This window comes from Drosophila eugracilis, unplaced genomic scaffold (genome assembly GCF_018153835.1).
Source record: "Drosophila eugracilis isolate 14026-0451.02 unplaced genomic scaffold, ASM1815383v1 contig_498, whole genome shotgun sequence".
NCBI classification, from domain to species: Eukaryota; Metazoa; Arthropoda; class Insecta; order Diptera; family Drosophilidae; genus Drosophila; species Drosophila eugracilis.
The window spans coordinates 608,665-634,385 of NW_024573369.1; the positions used below are offsets into that span (position 1 = coordinate 608,665).

Consider the following 25,721-nt stretch of genomic DNA (forward strand, 5'->3'; position numbering starts at 1 on the left):
ATTACATTTTTCTTTAAATAAATTAAACAACCAAACTCGAGTTTTTCGATTTGGTTTTATTTGGTTTTTAAAAACTAAAATTGACATTTTTCTTCTGATTTATCATTTTTAATCTAAACATAATAGTACTTTGTGAAATCACCCATATTTAAAATGGGTGTGTAAAAGATTCTGATTTTTAGAATTATAATATGTATGATCCGTCAGTAATTGTATCATTATCATCGCTAAAATTTAGCAAGTAATCATCATTAATATCGTTACTGGGAGAGGAGAATCGTAGAGATTGGTCCTCATTGCTCTCAAAAGTGGAAGATGGCTGTTTGAAGAACTCAGGCACAGGTTGAGTCATTGGAAACTCTTCCTCATCCACTTTGCGTCGCTTATTCGGCGTTGCTTCGTATTCGTTTAGATCTATAAAATGTTTTGACGATTGGCTAGTAGTACAGCGATTGCGAATACCGGTGGAGGTACTAGGTATATCGTCGCTATCCTTCAAAGTGAAGTTTTTAGCAGGCGAGATGATCTCCACGCTAATTATTTTCGGTTTTTCGGGGCGGGAGGACTTGTTACTTATCAATTCAACCGTTTTCTGGTCCTTAACTTTGAGTTTCATTCCATCATTTTCATTTTCTGGCAGGTTATTGGGGGTTTCTTCTCCTGATGCCTCACTAACAGATTCCTTATCATCTGATTCGGGTTCCTCGATATCTGATCCAGATTTCTCTTCATACCCTTCCAGCTCTAGATTCAGCATTATCTCTGAATCGTTTTTTTCTTCTTTTTCCTCGAATTCTTCATCATCAACCTCAATTTCGTCCTCGAACTCCTCCTCATCTTTTGGTTCCTCAAATTCTTGTTCTAATGACTCCTCTAATTCTTCGTCTAATGACTCCTCTAATTCTTCATTTAATGGATCCACTGATTCCTCATTTGGGGCTTCTGCCTCTTCTGATTCTAAGAGCCAATCATTCTCCTCTGATTTTACTTCAACAATCCGCGTAAGCTTTGGATCGGGAGCAAATCGAACTTGCTTCGTTGGTACGTTAGGGACGATATCAAATATCTCTTCCGTACGATTAATTAAAATGGATCGAAGCGGTGTCTCCTTTATCTGACTCCGGTCATCCTCACTTTCGTCTTTTTCCTCGTCTTGATTGCCCTTCTCTATGGGCTTCGTGATCAAAAAGTCATTGATAAAGTCCAACGCTGACTGAAATGGTGAAGCAACGCCAGATGAGCTCGCCCGAAGCTTTGCATTGCTAGGTGAAACAAAATCCTTTCCAACAAAATCAATTTTCTTAAAGTTCTTTTGTTTTAGCTAGAGTAAAAAAGGTTGCTCAATTAAAAAATAATGTTGATTTTACTGTTAAATGTATGGATATTCTGTAAGTACCCACCTGTAACTGCAACTCGTTAATCAAGTTGCTCATATGTATGATGCTGACTATCTTCTGGTTACGATCATTAGTCATACTTGTGATTGAAATCGCCCACTGGCGATCCAGCTGACCTAGTTCGTGTTCCACAGCGCCTAGCTTCTTTTCGGCCTCCTCTTTAAAGCCCTGTTCTTGACGAAATTCTTTAACTACAAATAAACATATTTTATAATTTGCTAGTACATACATATCATAATATTAAGAATCTTACCAATGTTGCGAGATTCAAGGATGATTTTCTGCTGCTCCTCAAGTACTGCCTGATCCTCAAATAACGTCATTTGGCTCTGGACCAGCAGCTCCTTTTGCTGCACTGCGTAGTAGAGGATGTCCTGCAAACCGGCGTTTTCGAGCAGCTGCTCCATTCGCGTTATTTGAAACATACACTGCTGCATCATCGCATTAGTCTGTTCCATCATATCCTTATTCTCCTTGACATTGGCGACACCTAGCTTAACTAGAGTTACGTCAAACATGAGCTCCTCCATTTTCGGGTAAATAGCTGTGACAAGCAGAAACATGATTTTACCTCGTAACGTTTTCGAATTTAACCCCACTTACCCTCTTCTATGGCGACTTGTTCGTTTCCTTTTTTGATTTCCTCTTCGAGCTGAGACATTAGCTCATCATTTTGCCAGTTTTGCCCGAGATAATCGGTGGCAAGCGGATATTTTTCCATTTTCGTATTTTTCTTTTCGGTTCGTCGATAAATTTTTAAGTTTGCGCGTTTCCCGACTCACAAAGACAATCGACTTCGGATACAGTGTTAGAAGATACCTCATAATACCATAATCGATATATATCGTTATTTAAATTAAATAATTTAAACAATTATTGTTAAGAAAAAGTACCTTTAAATAAAAATAAACCATAAAAGATTGTAAGGAAAGCTTTAAAGTTATCAGCATATTATTAAAAGCTCAGATAAATTCCATAATATTTAATTGATTAAATGTAATCCCTTGTTGGTCTATCAGTCGAATTTTAAATATTTGTTTCTGTAAATGGTGCAATAAGTATCATCAAATCCTTTGGCGTATGATTAGAACACATAAAAGTTAAGTATAAAAGTGTCCATCCTTAACTGCCCGTGTCAGTGTTAAAAAACGATCCACTGAAAATCAGCTGTGAGCGGTGCTTGTTAAAAAAGCAGGCGACTTCACATAACACAAGAGCAAATTTTCAGCCTTTTCATTATTTTGGAAACGCCAGAATGCTGACAAACTGTGCCTCCAAGACGCTGGCCGCTGTGGTAAGTGATAAATTCCCCTAAAATTCAGCCATTAACATTGGCCATAAGGGAGGAGAATTTACCTGCTCTCTGGGTTATATAATTCACAACAAGAAAACAATAACATTAAGGATATGTCTTAAAATTTGCAGCGCGCCAACATCCGGGCAATTGCCACCAGCAGTGCCCGGGCCAGCGAGAATCTGTTTGTGCACCGCGACACGCCAGAGGATAACCCCAACATCCCCTTCGAGTTTACAGCGGAAAACAAGAAACGCGTCGAGGCCATACTAAGCATCTATCCGGAGGGCCACAAGCGCGGTGCCATGATTCCGCTACTGGATCTTGCCCAACGCCAATATGGCTGGCTACCCATCTCCGCCATGCACAAGGTGGCCGAGATCCTTCAGTTGCCAAACATGCGCGTCTACGAAGTGGCCACCTTCTATACGATGTTCATGCGTAAACCCACTGGCAAGTACCACATTCAGGTGTGCACCACTACGCCCTGCTGGCTGCGCGGATCTGACGACATTCTGGAGACCTGCAAGAAGCAGCTGGGCATCGGCGTTGGTGATACCACCAAGGACAAAAAGTTCACCATCTCAGAGGTTGAGTGTTTGGGCGCCTGTGTCAATGCACCCATGGTGGCAATCAACGATGACTACTATGTAAGCAATTCCAGTCGTTGAAAGTATTCTTCGTCATCATAGGCGATTTCCTAACATTTTTTTTGATGTGCAGGAGGACCTGACGGCCAAGGACATGCAGGACATCCTTAACGATCTGAAAGCTGATAAGATTTCGCCCCCTGGCCCCCGCAACGGTCGCTTTGCTAGCGAGCCGAAGGGCGAGCCCACATCTTTGAGCGAAGAGCCTAAGGGACCTGGTTTCGGTCTGCAGGCCGGCCTCTAGAGGATTAGCAATGGAGCAGAACCTATCACTGATTGTCGAACGAAAGTTAAATAAATATTAAGCAACTCTTAGAGGTCATTGATAAGAGCTTTTCGATCAATTTTTTTGCGGGATACTTTGTCCAACTATATATTTCCTTTAGAACACTTTAAATTCTACAGTAAGACAATATGTTTTTTTGTTTATTAGAATACAAATTTAGCTCACATTTTCATTTAAACATAGAATTTTTAATATTAAACGAAAAGATAGTACAGCGAATTAAGCTGGTTCCCGAATTATTTAAAAGCTTTGCTACAAATTAAGCTACATATACTTACCAGAGAGCCCCCAAAAAAGTATTTTGATCGATTGAATTTTGACATGGTTTACATTTATTTATTAGATTTCATCATATTGGAGGCATTTGTGCCCCTTGCTAATTGTTATGCGACATAATTACTTTGTATAAACTATTGCATACATATTACGAATGGAGACGAATGGAAAGAGTAGTTGGTACTAGGCTATTTGCAGCTGTGGCAAAATAAGTCATTTACCCAAAAGACAAAAACTAAGGTTAAAAAATTGCTAAAGTTCACCTTATGGGTGAAAGTTATTATAGGTATTTTAGATCTAGGTTTATATTGCTTACATACTAAGCTGGTTGATTGCAGCACAACCAGATATAATACTACATACATAATGTACTGCAATCAAGCGCCAGACCTCACTTAGTTGCTAGATAAATCTTTATTTTAATATGGTTGTAATGTGTTACATGGCATGGAGTGGATTGTGTATCAGCTGCTGATCGCCAGGATTCCGGGGGCGAAGATTTTCCCAACCGTGCTTCCAACGATTTCATGACTTCTTTGTCCTCCATCTTCCCCTCCATGTACACCGCCGCAAATTATCCTTAAACCGAAACATCGAAAAAAAAAAGGAAGAGTACTACAATTTTATATGGGCCGCCTCCGCCGACAAGCATTTTGTGGGGGCGCGGCTGTTGCCCGTCCTCAGTCCTCGCCGTAAAAGACGCTGAAAGTAAGGAGTGATATAAATAGGAACATATAAACAAGGCAAGAGACACAGAAGGAATATGCATATGTACAAAACTAAAATAGAAACTCGCAACCCAGGAATTCAAAAAACATAACAAACATTTAGCAATTCGATTAAACTAAGACATTTTAAAGGAACCTAGAAACCCTTGTTTACTAAAAAGGTTTTACTAACGAAACGGAATCCTGGTAAGAAACAAAAATTTTAAAACAATGAGGAATATTTACTATTATAAACTACTTTAGAACTGTGTCAATATTCTAACCTTATTTTTTTGTATATAGAGATATTAAACGCACCGGTTCTTGGCGGCAGCCCGCTTGGAGGAGCGTTCTATACGATTGTGTATATTTGTCCTTGGGTAACATTCGTTAACGAGTCGCTTTGTCTTCTTTGGCGACTCGCGCAGCTCTTTAATATCTACGTTCTTCTGTGTGATCAGATCGCGCTTGAACTTTTCAATTAAGCCCTCGCAGGATAGATTTGACTCCGGCTCCCATGTGTCGTCCTTGGCACCGAAGCCCTTCCATCTGATTCGATATAGACCACCACTTTCCTCCACAAAATCAATTATTCGCTCCACAACCCACTCTTTTTCAGGATCAGCAGGTGGAGCTGTTTTCTTTGTGCCTGCAGGTGCACGACCTCGTCCTCCAACTTTCTTGGCCGGCTTTGGTGCCTTACCTTTGGCCGACTTAGGTTCCTGCTAAACATTAAAAATCTATCAGTTACTGTCTTAAAAACTAAAGTAACTACATAGGTCTATGCATAAGAAACTGGGTTTTACTTCATTTGCCGAGCTTTAAAATGTTTCCCATGGCTTTGAGGCGTCTTCCAACGGTGCTCTGCTCAACATTCAATTGTTTGGCTAATTGTTCTTGGGTTTGGCCATCGTCCTGATCAAGCAAAGCCTGCAATTCAGTGTCCTGAAACTTTCCATACTCTTCATTCTCCGCTCCAAATTCACCGCTCCGGAATTTTTTAAACCAGGCTTGGCAACTTCTAATGCTTAGGGCATGCACGCCGTAAGCCTTCACAATAATTTTTTGGGCTTGCACAGCAGTTTTCTTTAAAAGAAAACAGAAAAGCAACGATGTCCGCGAATCGTGGTTTGCGGGTATCAAACTCGACATTTTCAATTAAAAAGAAAATTTCTATTGAAAAAAAACTCGCAAATACCGTTTAAGCAGCGTTGCCAGATGTCTAAAGATCTTAAAAAATTTTTACCAAACATTTATCAAACACTATTGTCACCGATAATTAACAATGGAGTAAAACGCAGTTTCATATGCATAGACCTGGTAAATGTAGTTAAATATTTTGACTTATTTGATTTAAACTATTTATTTACCTCAGCTTTGAATTTTTCAATTAACAAGTCGCAGTGAAGATCTGCCTCCGGCATCCAAGTGTCCTCGTCCTTGGTATAACCCTTCCAGCGCACTAGGAAGTGTGTAGCACCCTTAACCGTCTTTTTGCCGACGATCGCCTCCACCTTAAAGAGATTGTTTACGTATCTTATTAAATTTCAAATGATCAAACGACAACTTCCAATGTTTATGCTTTGGAAGTACAACAATTTGGTACACTCATCAAAATTAAAAAATAATAAACTGTGATGAGTTGATTCTTTTTACGGACAAAAAATAATTAGTAAACGAAAAATTTTCTTGTTTAAATAATCGGAGAAACAAAAAATCTTGGACTAATTGGAAAACGGATAACAATATAGGCTTATAAGTCAAAGCCATTTTCCGACTGAAATCTTAAATGACATTTCTATGTCCCACCTCATATTCCGGTTCTTCGTCGCTTTTTACCGGCTCCGCCTCTTTTGCCGGTACTTCTGGTGCTTCTTGTTTCTTGCCATTTTTTGCGGCAGGAGCGGGAGTCGCCTTGGACCGGCTCATCTTTCGCTTCTTGGGTGAAGATGAACCACCAGCAGCAGAGGCAGTGGCAGAAGTGGTGGCGGCGGCGGTAGTAGTGGCTGCAGCGGCAGCGCTGGACACCTTGTTGCCATTGTTAAGGGGTTGGTCATCGCTGTCTTCGGATGCCGAGCGCACTGCCGCCCGGGACTTGCGTTTTGGCAACGTCTTCTTCGACGATCCGGCTGTAGATTGGGAGGCAGATGAGCCGGTGTCCCCATTGGAGCCAGGCCGATCCTTGTCCTCGTTCTCGCTTTCTGGGGCGGTACCATTCTTCCGCTTGGTATCCGCCGATTCGCGCTTCTTGCGACTTAGTTCCTCGACTACCTTCTTTTTGCCCAGCTTGACCATGTTGCGTCCTGTTTTTCAATTCTCTATTCGGATTCTGATTGCCAATCCGGCCAAAATCGGATGTATCAATTGTTTACTCTGCCCTTTTCTTTTGCCGCGTTCTTATCGCAAAACAAACTCCGTTCCGTTCCGAGTTTTTCGACGAGACGAGACGACTGTACACTTGGCAGTGTTACCATATGGCTTAACGGCTTTTTACCCAGAAATGCTATCATCCAGCCCTGATTTCCGACGCAGCTGTCAAGTTTCTTGATTTATTTAATTAAGAAAGAAACTAAGTACAAAAATTGTTTCCGCTTCTTTTACAGACTAACGTGCATCAAATTAAACAATTAATTTTAGGAAACGATAAAGTTTTGAATTTTAATTCAGAGCTAAACGTTTGCCATCTGGCAACATTTCTTATCACCCCAAATTCAAATTCTAACGGTCATGCAATACTAAAAACAAAACTTTGAAGTTAATAAGATTTATACAAGTTAACAAAATATATTTTTCAAAAACAACATTCTCAAATTTTGAACCTAATATTTTAATACAACACATTTAAGAAGGAACTTTAGGTTAGGGGTATCCCGCCATTTGTTTTTTGGCCTGGTTCATGTCATGGGTTCATGACTGCGGACGGCACTGGCACAAGAGGTGGACGCAATACGATTTATTTTAAATCGATACTCACTAAAAACCGCGTGCAATTTTCAATCGTATCGTATCGGAACGGAATCCAATGTGATCCATTTTGGCCAGGCCAGTAAACAGAGGGAATGCAGCGACAGAAACCCAAAGGACCGGGCAAACCCGGTCCACGATTCAAACCGGGATCCGGGAAAGCTAAAGGAGGACCTGGTGGCCGTGGAAACGGCGATAACAAACAAAAGCGTTCTCGCCAAGAGTTCAACAAATCCCGACTGGCAGCCACCGATGCTGAGATCAAGGAACTGCAGGCCAAGTATGCAGAAATTGATGCTCCAGCCATCAAGAAGTTCGCACAGTTTCCTCTGTCCAAAAAGACCCAAAAGGCGCTGGCGGAGTTCAAGTACGTGAATCCTACGCAGGTGCAGCGGGAGAGTATCGGACCTGCACTGCAGGGCAAGGATGTGCTGGGTGCTGCGGTTACAGGCAGTGGCAAGACACTGGCCTTTCTTATACCCGTAAGTTGATAGTCAGGGATTTCCCGCGACAGAAATCTTAGAAGTTTAGTTAAACAATTGCCACTCATCTCTTACAGGTTCTGGAGCATCTTTTCATCAACAAATGGTCGCGCACCGATGGCGTTGGCGCTATCATCATCTCGCCCACCCGTGAGCTGGCATATCAGATCTTCGAGACCCTTAAGAAGGTGGGCAAGCACCATGACTTCTCCGCCGGCCTAATCATCGGCGGAAAGAACCTAAAATTCGAACGCACTCGTATGGACCAGTGTAACATACTGATCTGCACACCCGGCCGCTTGCTACAACACATGGACGAGAACCCGCTATTCAATACGAGCACCATGGAGGTGTTGGTTTTGGACGAAGCCGATCGCTGTTTGGACATGGGCTTCCAGAAGACGCTAAATTCGATTATTGAAAATTTCCCACCCGTCCGGCAGACGCTGCTCTTTTCGGCAACTCAAACGAATACTGTTCAGGATTTAGCGAGGCTTAATCTGAAGGATCCAGTCTATGTGGGCTATGGAGCAGCCACGCCCGGGGAAGAGCCCTCAAGTTCTAAGAAGGGTCCGAGCACCGCTATCTTGGCCGTACCTGAGCTCCTGCAGCAAAGCTATGTGGTGCTGAACCTTGAGGACAAAATCACCATGCTATGGTCATTCATTAAGAATCATCAGAAGCAAAAGATCATAGTGTTTGTGTCCAGTTGTAAGCAGGCCAAGTACCTGTACGAAATCTTTTGCAAACTGCGTCCGGGTAGCCCATTGCTAGCTCTATACGGTACCCTTCATCAGGATCGTCGCATTGCTATCTATGAGGATTTCCTTCGCAAGGGCCACGTGGTCATGTTCTCTACGGACGTCGCGTCACGTGGTCTTGATTTTCCTGCCGTGAATTGGGTGGTGCAGTTGGACTGCCCGGAGGATGTCTCGCAGTATATTCATCGAGCTGGTCGCTCTGCCCGAAATAAGACTCGCGGGGAGTGTCTTCTGGTATTGACACCCAGCGAGGAGGAGTACATGATTGGTGCACTCAAGGACCAGCTGAATATTAACATTCGTTGTGTGCAAATCGATCCCAAAAAGCTCTTCTCGCCGCGCGTCAAAATCGAAGCCTTTCTGGCTCAATTTCCTGAGCTGAGGGCCACCGCCCAGCGTGCCTTCCTGTCCTACATAAAATCCGTATTCCTGATGCGCAACAAGCGTCTGTTTAATGTCTTTAGCCTGGATCTAGATGCATTTGCTCAGTCGCTTGGCCTAGCGGTTACGCCGCGCGTTCCCTTCCTCGAAAAATTCCTGTGGCGCCAGAAGCAGCTGCAGCAGCAAAAGGAACAGGGCGATGTACCACCGGTCACTAATCCAGTTCTCAGCAAGATGACCAAACAACAGACCTTTGGCGGTGCTGATGACGATGATGATGATAGTGATGACGAAGACTTTATTAAGGTAAAACGTAAGGATCATGATGTCGAAGGAGATCCAGTGGAATTAGACCAAGTCGAGGGTGAGGAGGATGTGCCTGAGGCGCCACTTGTTGTGCCCAAGCGGGAGAAACTCGTGACCAAGGCTTCGTTGGCTAAGAAAGCGCTAAAGAAGAACCTGCAGGTCAACTCCAAACTGAAGTTTGATGAGGAGGGCGAAACTATGGCGGACGATCGTAACCAGATGAAGGCTCTGAGTGCCAGGCAGAGAACAGAAAACAATGACGAAGACGATGGAGGCATTGATCTGGTATTATCCAAGGCGCTGCTGACCGAGGAGGATCAGTATGATAAGCAACGGTTCAGGGAGCTCGTTAAAAAACGACACAAACTGCAGCGTGAGAAGCTGCGCAAGAAGGCAGAGGAGGCCAAGGGCAGCGATGAAGAGGTGGAAGAAGAGGATGCTGATGATGCCGAAGATGCTGGTAGTGAGAGTGACCATTCAGTGGACCTTTCATGGCTGCCAGATCCCGACAAGATCTATAAAAATAAGGATGACAATGGGGTTCAAAATTCTGAATCTGAATCGGAGCCAGGTAATGGAACCGATCAGGAGGAAGATGATGGGGACAGTGATGATGTATCTGACGATGAGCCCGCCTACAAGAAGTCTAAGCTTACTAATAAGATGACTCTAATGGACACGGAGGCCATTGCAGCCAGTCTTTTGGGTAGCTGAGTAAGGTGCTTGACTGTGTGAATAAATTAATGCATATAATTTTCTAATTATTTGTTAGTTTTTAAAGTCATACGCTGTTTCATTAGTAAAACTTTTCAATTTTAATACCTTTGATGTAGCAAATCTTAAAGTTCAAGTTTAAAGATTACAGAAAATCTTTGCATTAAGGTTTTCAAAAGTTGAAAAACGTATAAAGATACCTGGATAAAAATGAAATATATGCTTTAAAAAGCAATACAATATTAGAATTCCGCATTTCAAAATTAAAACCAACATTTAAGGATCGAATATAAAGAATCAAGGTCATCAAACTAAGAGAGATTAAAACCCTGATCAACTCCCAGTAAAAAGTCGCTTTCCAAATGCTTCACAAATATTTGGAAAATGCCCACAAATTTATTTTTGTTTTGTTTGATTTGATTTCATTATTTTTTCTCTCGTCGTTTGTGGCGGCGCCTTCACATCGCAACCCCAGCCCTTTTGGATGGAGCCCAGGAGCAGTGGTCACCAATATTTGACTTGGGGGATACGGGGACTATCCATGGATCCGGGATTCAGAATCCAAAATCCGGAGCGTGGGAGAGTGTGATGTGGAACTGGACGAGCGGGACGGGGAGAAGGGTTGCTGCATTTTGCGCATGGGGATTTGTTGTTTTTTTGTTTTCAATTTTTATGGGGCTGGGAATCCCCTTTTCCGTTAAAAAGGGGGGCTTGGCTGCTTGGCATGGGCGTGGCATAAAATTTGCTTTTAAAAATATCATTACACATCACGTCAATTACAATTTTTTTGTTCGTTTTGTTTTTAAGTTTTTTTTTTTGTTTCGTTTAGACATATTTGCTTGGTTTTTTCGTTTTTTTTTTTTTTGTTTTGTTTTTCAGTTTAGCGTATATATGTACGTGTACAAATAATGCAATAGACACACATCTATACAAATTATACTATATAATCGGTTAAGTTTTTCTTTTCTTTTTCTCTCTTGTCATTTTGTTGTAAACTTTTTATTTTGAGTGCTTATTTCGGCTTCGGCTTTCTTCTGTTTTTTCGTTTTGGCAACAGATCTCGCGTTATTTTCTTCCTTTAAGTTTGAGGTCCGTTCTCTCAGACACAAGATACACAATTAAGTTTTCGGGTTTTGGTTTTTGGGTTTCGGGTTTGTATATAAAAAATTAATGCTCAATTACAAGGAATAACACTTAGGCGTATGTTGTCTACAATTTTGTAAGTTTCTCGTCTTGTTTTTGCTGCCTCTGTTTGTAATTATTTGTTTTCCTGCCTCCTGCTTACCTTCCTTGAATATCTGCTCCTCATTTTCTTTTTTAGTTAAAATATATTTTATATATATATGCGTACATGGGTAGAAATTGTTGTATAATTTGTTGTTTCGCTAATTTGATACAGTACACACACACATTCAATTTGTTTTTTTTTTTTGTTTTTGTATTTTCGTTTCGTTTCTTTAGAGACAGATAGAGAGAGTAATACATTAAGGATTATATGCCTGGCTAATGCAAATATCAATTAGACAATCAGTGGAGATTCGAGTGTTTTTGGGGGGAAAATTGAGTTTTTATTTTTGTTTTGTTTGTTTTTTGAGGGAGATTTCCTTTGCCGTTTCGTAGTAATTATCATTATTTGTTTTTCTTATTTTTTTTTTTTTGCTTATATGGTAGCTATATAATTATATAGTGTATATCTAGTTGGATGACAAACATACATATACAGACACACACACTGAGATGCACATTTAGTTTAGCTCGAAAATTAGATTTTGCTCGGTTGTTCTTATTGGTTTTTTTTATCTTGGTTTTTCTATAAAGAGTTTTCCGTTTTAATGCGGTTTGTCTCTCCGTTTTTTTTCTCTCCCTTAGCCTCCTCTTCCTCCTCCTCCACTTTCTCCTTCTTCTACTCGTCCTTCTCTATTTTCTCCTATACTAGACACACAGACATTTAGTGGTATTTAAATATATATATTATATATCTAGCATTAACGCTATTGTGTTTATATGGAAATTTGTTGCTGATCGCGCATTAATTTTAACATACAATTACAATTACATTTATAACATACACAGATACACAGTAAATTTTATTTAACCATCTTCATACTAGATGTCTTCCCTTTCTATATTTTTCATTTTTGTTTTTCGTTTTTATTTATTCTTTTTGTTTTTGTTTTTTTTTTTTGTGCGTTGTCGTTGGCGCCCCCGCCCCGCCCCTTTGTGTTCTTATTATTGTTGTGATAGGTGGTGATGGTATGTATGAATGGATGGCAAAAGGAGGAGGAAACCGGGTGGGTGGTTAGTGGTCTGTGGGGCGGGGTCTGGGGAGCGGCGAGGGGAGGTCTCACTCAATGGATTCAACGACAAAAGGACGCACAAACCACACAGAGAAAATACTTGACGCGTTTACATATATCACGGAAACACAACAAAGCCATCGATACAAAATATATATTGTATATATAAAAAATAAATATACCCTACTTAGCCAAGTTCTGTTGTCTCGCTCGCAAACACACAATCACGAATCACGAATCACACACACTGCACACAATATATAGACCCAAGTATATTATATACTATTATAAATATGTATATGCCTGGCTGCTGATCCTCATTTGAATGAATCGATCGATCGATGGGCTGCCTCCTACCTCCTCCTAATGCATCCTGCCTTCTGCATCCTGCCTCCTGCCTCCTGCTTCCTGCTTTCTGCCTCCTTACTATGGCTATTACTAAAATGTTCCTTATTGATCACCCAGAGAGAAAAAAAAAAAACACAAAGCACACATGGCACTGTATGGGGCGCCCACATTCATACACAAACGCACATTGAATCTAACTATCTCGTTTTGGCTTCGCGTCCGGCGGTCAAGTAGAAGTCCAAGTGTGCCATGGCCTGGCGGGGATCTAGGCCTAGACCATGACAAATGCATCCTTGCCGCAAAACAGATACGGGAACTGATCGATCATTGTCTGGACAATGTCCTCTAGATACGGACGCAGCTGCTCAAAGTGGCCCATGTCGGTGAAGTCGATGGGTATGAGTGTGGGCCACCAGCATATGGCCAAGTTCTTGCTGTCCATGCTATTTAGCTTCGAGTTATCCGAGACGCTATAAAAATAATATATAATACACCTTATGAATCACGAATTATAGTATTAAATCAAAAACTTACTGCACAAAGTGCTGGAATATGTATTTGAGTATGGCAAAGTTGATTTGTGGCAACTTCTGGAGCAGCGATTTTAAAGCTATCAAGCGGCAACTTCGATCCGTTTTCACCTCCACATTCAGTTTGGAATTCCCCACGCCCCGGGAGCCTGCTTAGAAATCAAATTAGTTAAATAGATGTTACGAAAGTACTATATCTTGTTTGCTATATACCGGCAATCTCCTCCAGCTCCTTGATGATGTCCTTGCTAAACAGCGGTGGCAGGCGCTTGGAGAAAAAGTCCTTCAGTGCCGTGGCCACTGCGTTGACGGGAATGTCCAGCGCATCAATCTCAGTATTGGTATCTGAAGAAGATTTTCAAATATTTATCATATTCTGGGTAGATTGTGGCTAGATCTTACCCTCTTCGAACCGTTGGAAGAGCATATCGACGTGCGCCCTACTACCGGGCACCCTATAAATACCCTCGGAATCTAGGCCCTCCTTCTCGATAAACTCTACGCACTTGTTCAGGAAGATCGGGATCTCGCCCTGCTCGGAGCTAATCATCAGCTTGCCAAACTGCGCCTCCGCGGACTCAACCAGACCCTTAGCATTTTGCTTTAGCTTGCGCTTGAGCTTCTTCTCCTGCTCCTTTTCCTTCTCCTGGAGCTTGCGCAGCCTGGTCGTTTCCTCCTTGATGCGTCGTTTCTCCAGCTTCTCAAAGTCCTTCAAGCACTTGGCGTTCATGTTGTATTCGGGCAAATTCTCTGCACCGAAGATACCAGCAGCCGCCAGCTCCGGCACCATGGAATACTGCATGGGATAAGTTCAAGTTATAAAAAATGTGAAAGATATTCCAAGAAGGACTCACCTCGGGCGACTTGTCGCTCTTCATGAACTCGGGAACGCAAGGATCGGGTTTCTCTGTGGAAAGTCAAAGTAAAAGCAAGGACTTAGTAGGGAAATAAATAAGCGAGGGCCATGCTTAAGTTGAGTTTATATCTAATTTACAATAATTCAAAATCCCTGGGAAAAGGCTAAAAACAGTGCAAAACGAAAAGCAGAAAAAACTAAAAATCACGACACATACTTTTCTCACCTGGCCCGCCGCCAACGGCCATGCGCTGGTAGTGCAGCGGTATCTCCGGCGGACTCACATAGGAGCCGAACGGAGGAACACGCGGCGTTTGGACCGGAATGGCCACCTTCTTTTTCTTCTGCTTCTTGGCGGCCACCGGCTTCTTGCTGTTGGCCTTATAGTAGGCATTCTGCTGGCGTACCCGCCGCTCCGTGGAACTGGCACAGCTATCCGATTCGGTGCAGTCTATGAATGAAGTATATAGGTGGACTGGTGTGAGAAGTGGGTTTCCTCTAAGGGTTAGGGATTTTAGCGGTGGTTGGTGCAGGGTGAAAGGTGATGCAAAGAGGAGCGAGTGGGACACAGACAGAGATTGCGATTCTATGATTTATTTTCTTAATCCAAAAGGAACTTGATCTTAACATGGCATTTTGAATTTAAGTCGTTAACTAACAATTTAACGGATCTAATAATTGAATTCAAGGAAACAAATAAGTAAACAAATTTAATTGAGCAGAGATTGAGATTGGGAGAACTTTCGTTAGTAGAACTCACAGACTTTTAATAAGAATTCGGAATACAAATAAGCTACTCATTCAAAGTTCGTCACAAAACAGAAACAAAAACAGAAACTATTGTCATATATAAACATATATATATATACAATTTCGATCTGTTAACATCAAGTTCGTGGGAGTTTTATATATTATTTATTGTCTGTGTGGAGGGTGAGTAGCGATTCGGGTGAGTTAGTGGGCGATAGAAAGTTAGTCCTAGCAAACCGACGATGACGATGACCCGCCCAATACCTTCATTTTCGTAGATCTGCTCGTATTCGGCCAGCTCCTCGGAATCCTCATCCTCGCCATCCAATTGGGCATGATCATAGCGTTTACCATCCTTGTCGCCGGACTCCAGATACGAATCCGCCATGCTGCCACTGCCAGTGCCCAATCCCAGGCCCAGGCCAGTGCTACCCGATCCTGAACCAGATCCCGATCCTGAACCCGAGCCGGTGAAATTCATTTTGGCCAACGCATCGCTGACCAACTGGAAGTTCTTCATATTGAGCTTGCCCGGCTGCTGGGTGGGCAGGGTAAATGTCGAGGAGCTCATAGCCGGGCAATTACGACTGGGCGCCTCGCCCACCTTTAGCGTTTGGCTTGGACCCTTTGGCCGGATCTTGTTCAGATTGGAGTCAATGTGCCGGCGACCGGTGGTATAGGCATGTGTCGATCCACTGAAGTTGTTCCAAATCGAATTCTTGTTCATGTTGCGCCGCCCGTCGCTCTTGTCCTCCAGCCACTCTAAAAAACGGTCACCAGACAATCACAATTAGCCCAATCGAAGGAGGTTCCCTAGTAACTATGCATCTCTACTAAAGCTATATAACTATATAACTCCTATTGCCGACAGTGGGCATCGGTCTGGGGCACAACGTCTTCGAGACATAACTAAAACTTGACATATGATTTTTATTACTTATTTCTGCTTAACTCCGTCATATTAATATTAATTTACTTGCATATAAAGTTCTTATCAGTTTTTTTTTACCGCCAATGAGTAAGAAACATAATCTTTATATGTAAATATAACTAAGTCATTATTAAGTTAATTTATATTCATTTATTAAGTACGTAAAAAATGAGCTATACTTTTACTCATAAAAAGATAGAAAGCTATTGAAACAAACTTTTTTTTTTTAAGTTTCAAGAAATCATTCATAACTAAAATGTTTTTTATCATCATAAATATATATATGTATATAAAAGAAGTTATGCCTTTTAACCAATGTCCACTGTACTCAAGGCGGGCGATAAAGGAAACTCAGGGGATTCGTGCCGGGTTTATCAAGCAATGACTGTTTTGTCTGCTAATACTAACAAAAGGAAGGTCTTAATCTAAATTGGATCATGAGATTAACCTGCATCATGGGTGGCTAGTGAATCCTTGGACCCGCTGACATCCGCTGCTTGTCGGGAAACGAGAAAAAGGAGAGCAAACACACACGGGATTCATCAGATTTGAAATAGACTTAAGATCCGGCGAAGGGAATCCACGGAGAAAAAAAATGAACAGACAGAGAGCAAAGCAAAAGGAGAACGAGGGGAACAGCAAACGAACGAAAGAACTTCTGTACAATCGAATCCCATCGATGTTGGGCTTTGGATTTTGGTTTTGGCTGGGGTCAAGGGTCGAGGACCATGGATACATGGAATATATATACATATACAGCGTTACTGGCAGACAGAACGGGCTCACAAAACTTAAAAAGTTTCAAAAACTAAGTGAAAAAAATTAAACAAAAAAACAGAGGAGTTGGCAGAAACATTCAGGTGGTTGAGCGAATGTAAGTTGATTGATTGATATAGATAATCTTGGGTAGATCTGGTTAGATATCCTTGCAGAGGTAGTTATTTTGAATATTTTTTAGATCCATAAATATCGCAATTATGCTTATAAAAGCGATAACTTAAGTCATATTTGCAAAATCTTTATACATACTTCATGTTCTTAAAGATCTTTAGATACTTCTGGGCCTTTTACATAAACCAAAGAAAATCAAATCAATAAATAGAATGATAATCGCTCTTCTCATTTAAATTTGAAGTAACATTAAGTGTTAGGTAGGCCTAAAAATAATCACATATTTACAAAGTTCTAAAAACAATCCATCATAGTTCGAGTCTATTCGTTTCCAAAACTGTTTTTAACTAAGAACAAAATGTGGAAAACTGAGGATAATGATCTCTTTAAGGATATCGCCAGCTTTACCCAAAAAGTAAGAAATAAGGGGTTAAAAAAGAAAAAGGGTTAAGGGGTGAGAAGGCTGTGAAGTTTCGTAAGTGTTTTTCTTTTCGAGTGATCACAACAAGGAAACGATATTAAAAAACAGAAAATAAATAGAAATAAAAAACGAAAATCTAAAGGATGATAACGAGATAGAGAGAGATAGAGGAGAGAGACAGATAGAGATAAGAGATATAAACGAGAATATAGGAGAAATATATTCAAATAGTTAGATTACATGTTATTTCTTCCAAACTTGATTCTGAAGCCGAAACGAATTGACTCTTATATGTGCATGTAATGAGCTGATGATCTGGAGGGGCTGGCTCTGGAGGAGTTGTTGGAGGAGGGAATATCTGGAATCCTTATATATTTTCGTTTTTTTTTTTTTTTTTTTTTTTTTTTTTTGATTGAGTATTATTGTTTGTTTGAGAGCAAATAATTTGATTTGCAATAGGCAAAACGACAACAACAAATACACACACAGAGATAAATCGATAAAAAATGGTTAAGGTTAATTCGTTAATTAATAATAATCATTATAGAGTATATATAGATATGGCGCATATATGGTAAGTATATATGGTATGGCATGGTAAATGGCATGATCTCTCGATCTCCACGAGTCGGCAATGAGTGAATGAATGAATGAATGAATGGTTTGGATGATGAAATGGATGAATATTCATACATGGCTAAATATATAGTATATGGGGTATGTATAATATATATATATATATATATAGTTCATTGGCTTTGGAGCACGAATTCTGAATGAGTTTGGTTTCTTTTTGTTTTTGAGGGTTAGGGTTTAGCTTTTCTTTTCTTTTCTTTTTTTTTTTTTTTTTTTTTTTTTGGGTGGGGCATTTGACTTGGTCATTTAGTATCAGTGGCCAGCATGGAACTTACTTTGATGCAGGTGCTTGGGCTTTTCGTTGTCATCGTAGATTTCATCTAATGATATATCTCTTTCTTCTGCAAAATCAATAGTATTACAAATATATTAGTTTTAAGTTTCTGAGGGTTAAATACGGTCCCGAATTGGCGTACCATTTAATGAGTTAAGAGATCGGGTAGGTGCCATTTCGTAATTCTCACTGCCGGAACCATCGGTTCCCAATGTATTGGACAGCATGTAGCTCTCGTGGCGCGGCGGCGGGCGTGGCATCTGGTTAACCGAGTTCTCCAGCGTACCCTCGCCCGAATCCAAAGTAATTGACTCCTCCACATGCATGTTCTCCACCTCGTACTTGTTATCCCATGCCGTCTTCAGGAATGGATTGTAGAATGCAACTAAAAAATATATAAATAATGTTAGGTTTAGGGTCTCTAATTGGTTTCAATGTTCACTTACACTTGACATACTGATCCGCCGAAAAGGTCATGAAGCTGCCCTTGAAGCGATCGGCCACTGCATTGCCCTCGGTGATCAAATACTGGCAAATATCGCTGTTGAAAAAGGCATTAACGCCCCCGCTTTCAGTCACTGCGATTATTTGCAATGGAATATTGGCATTCTGCGCTGCCAGGATGCTAAAAACACAAAATTAAAATTGTTTATGCTTGACCTTACTTTTGAAAATAGAAAACTTAGATAACTCACCTAAGATTTGCCAAGGAAGACCGACGTTTGGCGGAGTAAAAGTAAATGTAGCCATGGATTAGCTCATCGCGATACTGGCTTGTGCCGTGATATGAAGACAGGATGAATTCGACGCGCCGCTTGGCATCGCCAATAAAGACGTCGACAATGATAGAATGCTCGCTGGCCTTGACCAGCGTCGATTCCGCCACCAATGGCTGGACAATGTTCTCGATGTCATACTGATCGCCACAAAAGATGCAGCACAGGATGCGCAGGTCGGTGTGATTGGAGGGATATGGCTCGTAGCTCTTCATCTCGGTCAGCTTCAGTGACAGGATAACAATATTGAGTATATCGTAGACGTACTTCTGATGGTTCTGCGTATGATCGATGAAGTCGCAGTGCAGCATCTCCGATAGGCGCATGCCTTCATTGCGCAAGTACTCCACCTCGTTCTCCTTGAGATCCTGCGGCTGGTAGACCAGCACTATTGGCAAGTTCTCAAACTTGTCCTCCAGCTCCAGATTACAGAGCAGCGTGCGCTCCAAGTTATCCTTAAGCGTCTCAAAAGACTGCTGGTTAGAGTACACGCAAATTAGGCCTGCAAAACGGGATACATAGTAATTAGTAATATATGTAAAATGTCATAAGACAGGTATTTTAAACTTAATTCCTTTCAGGAAACAATCAATCATCAATCAGAAATTAGTAATTCATAATCAAAAGGCTGTGAGTAAGCATCATGATATCATTTGTCAGCAATAGCTATTCGTTAATTTGCTAAATACTATATCTTGGCAGCACGGTGAGCACTAAAGCCAATTAAGTGTAATTAGTCGAGCATGCTTTGCACATTATAAGGTGCAACACACCACGCCCATTTCGGAATTGAAAAACCCATTCAACTTACCACTGGAGTAGACATCGATGGCCTTGAAGGCCTCCATGTCTCCGTTGGCAATCCGATAGTTGAGATAATACGTCTGGTTCTCGTAGATGTACTCGCCCTTGCTACCGGTGCAGATGCGGATGTCGTTGAGGAGATCACTGGCCAGATGCTCAGAGCCCACGATCAGCAGATTGAGCGTGCGGTCACTGCCACTGCCGGAACTCTTCCAGCCACCTCCGCTGGGCGTCTTGTGGTTACTGGCCGACTTATCGGACAAAACCTCCTCAATTAGGCTATCCACACAGTTGTAGAAAAAGGGGCAGTGATCGCGGATGGGGCAGTGGATGAAGCGCAGGTGCTGGACAAGCATTAGCCGCCGTTCCTGGTCCAAACGATCGAGCATCTTGTAGCGCGAATCCTCCTGGATGACATCGGTAATCTGGCGGACATCTTCCTGCGTGATATTGTCCACATTCTTGAACTGCAGAAAGTATTGAGCATGTTCTAGCAGAAGCTCGACAAAGTTTTGTTTGCTCTTTTCGATAATGTCGTCCTGGTGAATATCGTAGATCTGCTGGCAATCGTGCTCCGACAGCGCCTCGAAACATTCGCGGCCCATGAAGAGGACTCGCACCTCGGACAATTGCTTGCCGGGCGTCACGAAGCCCGACTCCTCCAGCAGCATTTTGAATTGCTGCTTTAACCTGTGGGGGTGGAAGGAAAGGTAAGAAATAGAGGGTGGTTTTATATGGGTGTTAAAAGCTTGGGCACGCAACGCACTCTCTATACATTTAGTTAATATATACCCTTATCGTTAGGTCAAAAGACTAGACTCACCCAATTTTCTTCTTGTCCTGCTGCACCGAGTTCAAGTAATTACGGAAGACGGTCTCTGCCTCGGAAGTCTCCAGCACATCGAATGGAATACGGGCCTCATCCTCCGCCTCGTCCATGTCCACCAGCTCCGTCCACGAGGCCTGAGGGCATTCGAAAAAGTACTGCTCGAACTCAATGTGATTCTGCAGATAATTTCGGGCGCACTCCCACGCATCGTCATCGCTAATATTTAAAGCCCCAATGTCCGGCAGCAGGTATTCCAGGGCCAATGCGAACTTGTCCAAATACTGATGCAGCTTTTTGTTGAGATGATCGTCGCGCAGCTTCTTCATGTGCCGCCGGAATAGCTTCTGGCCTGCCTCGTGGCCAAAGATGTTAAGGAACTCGTTCCATTCGCGGTACTGAGACAGCATCTTAGAGCCCTGCGACCACAGGACATGGTAGTCAGTGATTTGGTTGCGTATTAGTCGCGTTACCGCCTCGGATCGAGTGTCAAGGAGTTCTTTGCGCGATTTGGCCGACTCTTGGTAGGAGATGATCTTGACCCGGTTCTTAACCTTGTCGATCATCTGGGCGAGCAGGAGGAAGGCCAAATCAATGTTGATGCTCTCGTGGGCCGATGTCTCTATTAACTGAACTGTGCTCTTGTAGTCTTTTCGTTGGCTAATCTTTTCTGCCTCACGAACATACAGCTCATAGGCGTCGTCATTCTTTGTGGTCACCAGGACAAGTGGCTTCTTGTTCTTGAGTATGGTGGCAATGACATTTTGCACGAACTCCACCTGCTTCTCAACACTTCGATTGGGCACTGGACTTACATCGAAGACAACCACAAAGCCATCAATACTGAGTCGCCCATCGGGCATCACCTTCTGCTCGTATTCCTTTTCGATTCCCAACTGATTCTTGCATATATACATTAGTTTCTCCGCAGAGAAAACCTTGGTGGCCGTGCAACGTTTTGAGTATGGATCCATCTTTCCCACCTTAAAGGCTTGGAAGGTGGAGTCGTCCATGAACTCCGTCTGCTCGATGATGTTGAATTGATACTCGACGCCCTCCTCCGTCGTTTTGCGTACATCGCCCCAGTATAGGAAGTGATCGTTGTTCACAATCCGTCCACTGAAATCGCTCTGGCTTAGCACTGATATGTGATCGATGAAGTAGTCGTCGGCCATTGGGCGCATGAATCTGTTGCACAGGCATGACTTGCCCACTCCCACCTGGCCACGGTCCTTTTCGGTCCCGGATAGTCCAATGACCGAGATGTTAAACTGACGCATCTTGACGTACCTGCAAGGAGTCAAAGTCATGTGTTACATACATAAAGCTAACAAAATTCACAAATTAACGCTATAACATGTGTAAGCCAAATGGTAATATGGTCGAAAATACAATAATAACTTATCATATTGATAAGGTGCTATCATACGACCATATGATGTAAGAAAATATGGTTTGTTACCGCAGCAAAGTTAAGAATCCACAGTTTTTACCATATACTACCAAACCGATGGATATTAAATCATGTAAAATTTCGCTAAATCTTAGACAACATTATCAATTTATCAATGCACTGAAAATGGCTAGGTTAACCTTGTGCAATATTTGATATTCAGCAGCTTTCTTATTTAGACAGATATGGGATAAACCATAATTACTATACTAGTTGTGTTTACGTGGAAATTGCAGCTTACGTTATGTGTTAAGGACAAGATCTCTCCGTTTTCAAGGATAACCTCCCAGTTTTTCCGGGCACACACAGCAGCAGTAAATTGTCAATTTCTGGTGAGTTATTTCACAGCAAAGTGCTGGCGGCTTGCGATGCCAACCGATGACTATTATCCAAGATAACCTTGTGCAAGATTCAAGCTGGAGAATAGCCCCGGTAACCCCCGCTTTCCCTATTGTCCAATTCGCCGCAGGACCTTCACATTTTCGCACACTTTTCGCAAGTCTAGGACTTTGTCGTGGGTTTCCTTTTGACTACAACTACGCAGTTACGGATACATCCACGGATTGGGGGTCCAAAAGCACAAGAGAGCGAGAGCAAGAGATTGGCTGCTGTGGCATGAAAAAAAATGACAAGTAAGGAAAACGCGAAAACGATTTTCCTATGCCGGTGCTTAGCGAAAAATCGTTCGATGTTGTTTTCTGGCCACTCAATTTACACAAATTTGAATTTCACAATAATTTCACAGGGCTCGGTTTTACCTGGTTTTTTTCGTATTTATTTATATGGCTAGTTTTTATACAACATTTTCGGCAAGTAGGGAAAGTCAGTCTGCAACAAATCCTTTTTCCGTCCTGACTGCGGCGGCTGTTCTGCCACACCGCTGCTTTCTCGCTGCTAACGACGGCGCAACTCTCCAATACGAGAGAGTCAGAGTGAGAGCATGGAAAGCGAAGAGAGCGTGTGAGAGAGTGCGTGGGTGGATGTGCTGTTTGTTGTTGCTGCCGTTTGCTAGTGCACTTCAATTTGTTGCTGTTATTGTTATCCTCGAGTGGGAGTGCAACTTGATGTGTTTGTATGTGTGTGTTTGTGGCAGCTTCAATGAGAGTGGAAATAATAAATTCCCCACTGGGCTTTAATTGAGTTTTTCCGGCACACAAACATACACATGTTTGGCAAGTGCAGCGCAGAAGCGAAATTGAAGCTGCAACAGATTTCCTGTATATTCCCCGGGCTGCACAATAACGACAACAACAACAACAACAAACAAATAAGAGATGCAGAGCCGATCCAGTGATAACAACAACGACAAAGGCAAAAAGAAAGGAAAGCGGGAGGATAGGGAAAAGAGAGTACTGCAAGTGCATGTGCAACGGTACAATTACAAACACAAACGGGTGGGGCGGGAGAGAGACGATGAGAGAGAATGGACATAACACAATTTTTGGAAACGAAATTCAGATTTGTTGCAGAAAAGAAAAACACTGTTGCCGCATCCGTCTAGCCATCCCACTCTTACGCACATACTCCCAGCATCGCGGCATCTCGCTCTCAGTGTGTGTGTGCTGCCTGCGTGCGCGTATGTGTGAGTGGACAATTACCTGCAGCTGCGCACAAAGAATTCAAGTTTAATCCGCTTTTGCGACACTTTTCTTAAAGGCCGTATTTCTTGGCTTTTCCAGCCAGTCACTTTATAAAATACTTAACAAATGCCAGTTGCATTTGCTTTAATTATTATTTTCCCACCACGAAACACTCACTTACTCACACGCATACACACTCACACACATACACAGAGGAGGGAGAGGAAGAGCGAGCGAGAGGAGAGCAGCGCGTACACAACGTATACAAAAGAAGACAATTACGAATCAGCATCGTAAACGCACACTGGAAAGGGAGGCGAAAAAGTCCCGATTCAGGATTTAAAAAAAAACAAAACTCCACGCCTTTCGCTTTGTAAATTACGAACGGACTTTCGTTACTCACAATTATTGCACTTGCACTTCAATGCGTTGGTTCAAATATACAATATTAGTACGAGTAATTCACATCCGAGCTTTAATTTAACAACAACAAAAATTAGAGCTGGAGCAAAAATCGATGTTTATTCGTTAACTATCGATTACTTGACAAGTGGATAGCTGGCAACGCTGCGTATGGAGTATGTACTCACTAAGCTATGCATCCCAGCTATGTTGAGAGCGTGTTTCCTATTCGGGTGAATTTGTTCTGTCAGAAGAATGTATTTGCTATCTGATGAATGGATATGGTCCCTCTGGTTGTTCAAAAAAGTCTTAATCGCGCCTTCACCTGTTCTTCAAAACCGACTTATAAGCTTCTCCTCTTTACCCTTCTATAATTTGCTTGCCCCATGAACTGACCGAATCTTTTTGCTTGAAATGTTCAACTTTAAAAAAGATTGGTTCACATCCTTGCCATGGTCAGTTAATAGAATCATTAAAAGTCATTAAGCAAATTGCTAATAGGTTCTTTAGTTACATTTAATATTGTATTTTTTAGTTCTAAATCACAGCTCCTTCAAAAGCCGAAACGGCAGGAAAACTGCTAAGTACAATTTCGTTATGCTGGAAGCTTCGTCAATCACGTAGTCACTAGGGACTTGGCTCTTCCTGATCCAACGAGCAGTCACTGTAGTGAAAGAAGGTGAATATATGTTAAAGACAATATTAAAAATCAGATTAAAATCCGAAAGAATCTTACCTCAACACTTCCAGCGACATAATCCACAATGTTTGTTTTCATTCACAAAAAAGGAACAATGGGAGATATTCCTTGGTGTTTGGTCACAGGATCTGGTAATTTCCCAGGAGAGGCCAGAAAGTCGTTCTGTAATCTCAAAATGCATACATATATTGTCATAGGTCATAGAAAAGAAGGAGATAGAACGATAAGCACTTATCTCGCTTTTGCCTTTTAATCAATGGGTAAAACTACAATGCAATATTGTTACAAGCCAGGATCAAACAAAATGAACTTTAAAATCCTTTTTATTTGTTTTTTCATGATAATCTATTTTATAAATTGTGAATTTGCACGAATATATGCTATGATGTTAGCATGTCAATCTAATTCGAAAGGATGTAAAATTAAATAGGATTATTGCAATATTCAGAATTTCCATCAACTACTAACCCTTATTTCCATTTACGGAATTTTTAAAATTCTTAAATTTTAGTAAACTCTTACCGGCATTCTAGTCTCAGATTCTAAGACAGCCATTACTCCAGAGTCTGGTTCTCCAAGACTTGGAACAGATTAATGTGGAGAAACTGCTCAAGCCCTCAAATAATTAGATTTTATGTATTCCTTGTCCAATTGTTTAATTAAGAAGAGGTTGAAAGTTTAATTACCACTCTAGAACCCTATCTTATTAATTAATTGAATTGTGAACAGCTGTTTGGCGATAGAAATATTAGTTCTGTAACATCGGGATATCGGCCTCCTGATAAAACGATAGGTGTGGCTTGAACCAAAAATTATATATTCGATATCACAGGGCGTCATTTGATTCATCGATAAGTTAATATTTCGTTAAAAACCTATGTTTTGTAATATAACATGATATTATTATGAAATGAAGTATTCTTAAATCTTTCTGTGCTTGTAGTTAACCTTAATCTTACACTTTTCTTACTTATAATAGACTTATAATATCATGTTGTAATATTTCTCACATTACTAATGCATATAAG

The 25,721-nt window shown here is 41.6% G+C and overlaps 5 protein-coding genes and 1 long non-coding RNA gene across 14 annotated transcripts; 2 read left to right on the forward strand and 4 right to left on the reverse strand.

Annotated features, from left to right (window-relative positions):
* Window positions 1-184: 184 nt before the first annotated feature.
* On the reverse strand, window positions 185-2,118 carry LOC108105320. Its single transcript, XM_041819238.1, has 4 exons — window positions 2,001-2,118; window positions 1,651-1,941; window positions 1,401-1,588; window positions 185-1,321 (listed from the first exon to the last, which is right to left on the reverse strand). Exons 1-4 carry the CDS (start codon window positions 2,116-2,118, stop codon window positions 185-187), a joined length of 1,734 nt encoding a protein of 577 aa, XP_041675172.1.
* A 423-nt stretch (window positions 2,119-2,541) lies between these two features.
* On the forward strand, window positions 2,542-3,663 carry LOC108105383 (NADH dehydrogenase [ubiquinone] flavoprotein 2, mitochondrial). The gene is made up of 3 exons (XM_017211927.2): window positions 2,542-2,691; window positions 2,823-3,341; window positions 3,415-3,663. Exons 1-3 carry the CDS (start codon window positions 2,653-2,655, stop codon window positions 3,583-3,585), a joined length of 729 nt encoding a protein of 242 aa, XP_017067416.1. The 5' UTR covers window positions 2,542-2,652; the 3' UTR covers window positions 3,586-3,663.
* Window positions 3,664-3,936: 273 nt separating this feature from the next.
* Window positions 3,937-7,080, reverse strand: LOC108105382 (M-phase phosphoprotein 8). 3 transcript variants are annotated; one of them, XM_017211924.2, is made up of 4 exons: window positions 6,420-7,080; window positions 5,981-6,124; window positions 4,929-5,332; window positions 3,937-4,605 (listed from the first exon to the last, which is right to left on the reverse strand). In XM_017211924.2, exons 1-4 carry the CDS (start codon window positions 6,903-6,905, stop codon window positions 4,584-4,586), a joined length of 1,056 nt encoding a protein of 351 aa, XP_017067413.1. In that variant the 5' UTR covers window positions 6,906-7,080; the 3' UTR covers window positions 3,937-4,583. The 3 variants fall into 3 exon arrangements, with proteins under 3 accessions (XP_017067413.1, XP_017067414.1, XP_017067412.1); XM_017211925.2 differs by having other exon boundaries at window positions 4,895-5,335; XM_017211923.2 differs by having other exon boundaries at window positions 4,929-5,335; window positions 6,420-7,079.
* Window positions 7,081-7,576: 496 nt separating this feature from the next.
* Window positions 7,577-10,617, forward strand: LOC108105350 (probable ATP-dependent RNA helicase DDX10). Its single transcript, XM_017211862.1, has 2 exons — window positions 7,577-8,056; window positions 8,134-10,617. The coding sequence occupies exons 1-2, from the start codon at window positions 7,670-7,672 to the stop codon at window positions 10,216-10,218; spliced, it is 2,472 nt and encodes an 823-aa protein (XP_017067351.1). The 5' UTR covers window positions 7,577-7,669; the 3' UTR covers window positions 10,219-10,617.
* A 2,398-nt stretch (window positions 10,618-13,015) lies between these two features.
* LOC108105348 (rho GTPase-activating protein 190) lies at window positions 13,016-24,108 on the reverse strand. 7 transcript variants are annotated; one of them, XM_017211856.2, is made up of 16 exons: window positions 23,995-24,108; window positions 20,556-21,848; window positions 19,740-20,422; window positions 18,848-19,430; window positions 18,599-18,777; window positions 18,295-18,537; window positions 18,154-18,219; window positions 17,483-17,608; window positions 16,379-16,423; window positions 15,264-15,761; window positions 14,476-14,700; window positions 14,248-14,300; window positions 13,796-14,189; window positions 13,607-13,738; window positions 13,398-13,542; window positions 13,016-13,333 (listed from the first exon to the last, which is right to left on the reverse strand). In XM_017211856.2, the coding sequence occupies exons 2-16, from the start codon at window positions 21,836-21,838 to the stop codon at window positions 13,135-13,137; spliced, it is 4,854 nt and encodes a 1,617-aa protein (XP_017067345.1). In that variant the 5' UTR covers window positions 21,839-21,848; window positions 23,995-24,108; the 3' UTR covers window positions 13,016-13,134. The 7 variants fall into 7 exon arrangements, with proteins under 7 accessions (XP_017067345.1, XP_017067343.1, XP_017067344.1 ...); XM_017211854.2 differs by having other exon boundaries at window positions 14,467-14,700; XM_017211855.2 differs by lacking the exon at window positions 23,995-24,108 and adding an exon at window positions 22,770-22,959 and having other exon boundaries at window positions 14,467-14,700.
* Window positions 24,109-24,491: 383 nt separating this feature from the next.
* LOC108105331 lies at window positions 24,492-25,454 on the reverse strand. The gene is made up of 3 exons (XR_001772351.1): window positions 25,216-25,454; window positions 24,730-24,855; window positions 24,492-24,657 (listed from the first exon to the last, which is right to left on the reverse strand). It is a non-coding gene; the product is annotated as an uncharacterized LOC108105331 (long non-coding RNA).
* Between the last annotated feature and the right edge of the window lie 267 nt (window positions 25,455-25,721).